Source organism: Corapipo altera, unplaced genomic scaffold (assembly GCF_003945725.1).
Source record: "Corapipo altera isolate COAL_440 unplaced genomic scaffold, ASM394572v1 59995, whole genome shotgun sequence".
Classification (NCBI taxonomy): domain Eukaryota; kingdom Metazoa; phylum Chordata; class Aves; order Passeriformes; family Pipridae; genus Corapipo; species Corapipo altera.
The window spans coordinates 660-2,649 of NW_020887553.1; the positions used below are offsets into that span (position 1 = coordinate 660).

General features: G+C 68.3%; 1 protein-coding gene across 1 annotated transcript; it reads right to left on the reverse strand.

The window, feature by feature from the left end:
* Positions 1–973: 973 nt before the first annotated feature.
* NEUROD4 (neuronal differentiation 4) lies at positions 974–1,975 on the reverse strand (the record flags this gene model as incomplete). Its single annotated transcript, XM_027632813.1, has 1 exon — positions 974–1,975. A coding segment is annotated over one exon (1,002 nt), but the record flags the coding sequence as incomplete, so codon positions are not given.
* Positions 1,976–1,990: the final 15 nt, after the last annotated feature.

Here is a 1,990-nt window from a genome sequence, read left to right on the forward strand (position 1 = left end):
GATGGACCTCCATCCCTGGATGATGGACTGTGATGTCCCTGGACAATGGAACCCCAGCACCTCTGGATGGTGAACCCCAATCCCTGGATGAGGGACCATGGCATTCCTGGATCACAGCACTCCTGGATGATGGATCTCCATCCCTGGACGATGGATCACTGTCCCTGGACGATGGAACCCCAGCACCCCTGGATGGTGAATCCCCATCCTTGGATCAGGGACCTCCATCCCTGCTGGTCCTCTGCCAAATGTCCGGTTCCTTCCCAGCTCCTTCCCAGTTCCTTCCCAGTTCCTTCCCAGCTCCTTCCCAGTTCCTTCCCAGCTCCTTCCCAGCTCCTTCCCAGCTCTGCCAGCCCACCTGGACACGGCTGGACCGGGAACACCACGGTCCCACCAGGGCAGGAGGGAGGGGAACGAGTCACCCCCCCCGAGGGGCAGGACAGAGCCGTGTCCCCAATCCCACCCCCCAGGAGGGGCAGGAGGGGCAGGACAGAGCCGTGTCCCCAATCCCACCCCCCAGGAGGGGCAGGACAGAGCCGTGTCCCCAATCCCACCCCCCCAGGAGGGGCAGGACAGAGCCGTGTCCCCAATCCCACCCCCCCAGGAGGGGCAGGACAGAGCCGTGTCCCCAGTCCCACCGCCCCGGGGAGGGAGGAAGAGGAGCCGCAGCCTCCCGGCAGGGGATGATCCAAGCCCTGGAGAGCATCGGACGGGACGTCCCGGAGGATGAAGCACTTTCAGGGAGCACTTTTGGGGGAGCTGCCGGCCGGAGTTTGGCTGCCGGGAAGGTTCCCGTGGCTCCTGGGACAGCGGGGACACCGGAGGGGTGGCACCGGGGCGGGAGGACCCGCTGACCCTCCACAGAGCTGCTCGGGATGGGGGTGGTCCCTCACCCTATCCCGCCCCTCTCCGGGGCCGTGTCCATCCTGGAAACGCTCCAAACCTCAGGAATGGGGGGTCCGGAGCTGGGGGGTTACTCGTTGAAGATGGTGCTGAGCTGGGGCCCGGCCACGTGGGGCGGGAAGGGCTCGTAGCTCACGTCCAGCGGGATCTCGTAGCGCGGCACCGCACCCTGGAAGGGGGGGCCGTGCCCGTGGGCCCCGGCCAGGCCCACCCCGGGGTAGTGGGCCATGAAGCCGTAGGGTTTCTCCAGCTCCGGGGCCCCGTCCTGCTTCAGGGAGAAGTTGCCGCTGATGCTCAGGGGCGGCGTCAGGGGCCCCTCGTAGGGCGGGGTGGAGCAGTCGGGGGGGTGACCCCCGAACGGAGCGTCCACCAGGCCCTTGAAGGCCGGGGGGGGCTTGAGGTGCAGCACGTGGGTCTCCAGGGAGCCGTAGGGGGGGCTGGGCAGCCCCGGCGACTGGTAGCTGAAGGGGTGGCCGCTCAGGGCCGCCTCGCAGGCCGGCGATTTCTCCTCGTGCTTCTCCAGGAACAGCGGCTGCGGGCCCAGCTGCAGGCACCCGGCCACCAGGTTGCTGGTGGGCTGCGACAGCCCCTTGCAGAGCATCTCCACGAAGCTCTTGCCCTCCGGCGTCTGCCCCGTCTCCAGCACCTCGGACAGGGCCCAGATGTAGTTGCGGGCGAGCCGCAGCGTCTCGATCTTGGACAGTTTCTGGGTTTTGGAGTAGCAGGGCATCACCCTGCGCAGGTTGTCCAGGGCGTCGTTCAGCCCGTGCATCCTCGTGCGCTCGCGGGCGTTCGCCTTCACCCGCCGCGCCCGGAACCGCTCCAGCCGCGCCTTCGTCATCTTCTTCTTCTTGGGGCCCCTCCTCTTGGGCTTCTCGCCGCCGTCCTCCTCCTCCTCCTCCTCCCCCTCCTCCTCCTCCTCCTCGGCGCTGTCGCGCTCCTGGTTCAGCCCCGGCCCCGGCGCGAAGGCTCCGGCCCCCTCCTCCTCCTCCCTCGGCTCCGTTTTGGGGCCCAGCTCGTCCGCCCAGGGGGGACTCACCAGCTCCGCCATCCCCTCGGCCTCCGAGAAGGTCTTGCAGTTCCCCGA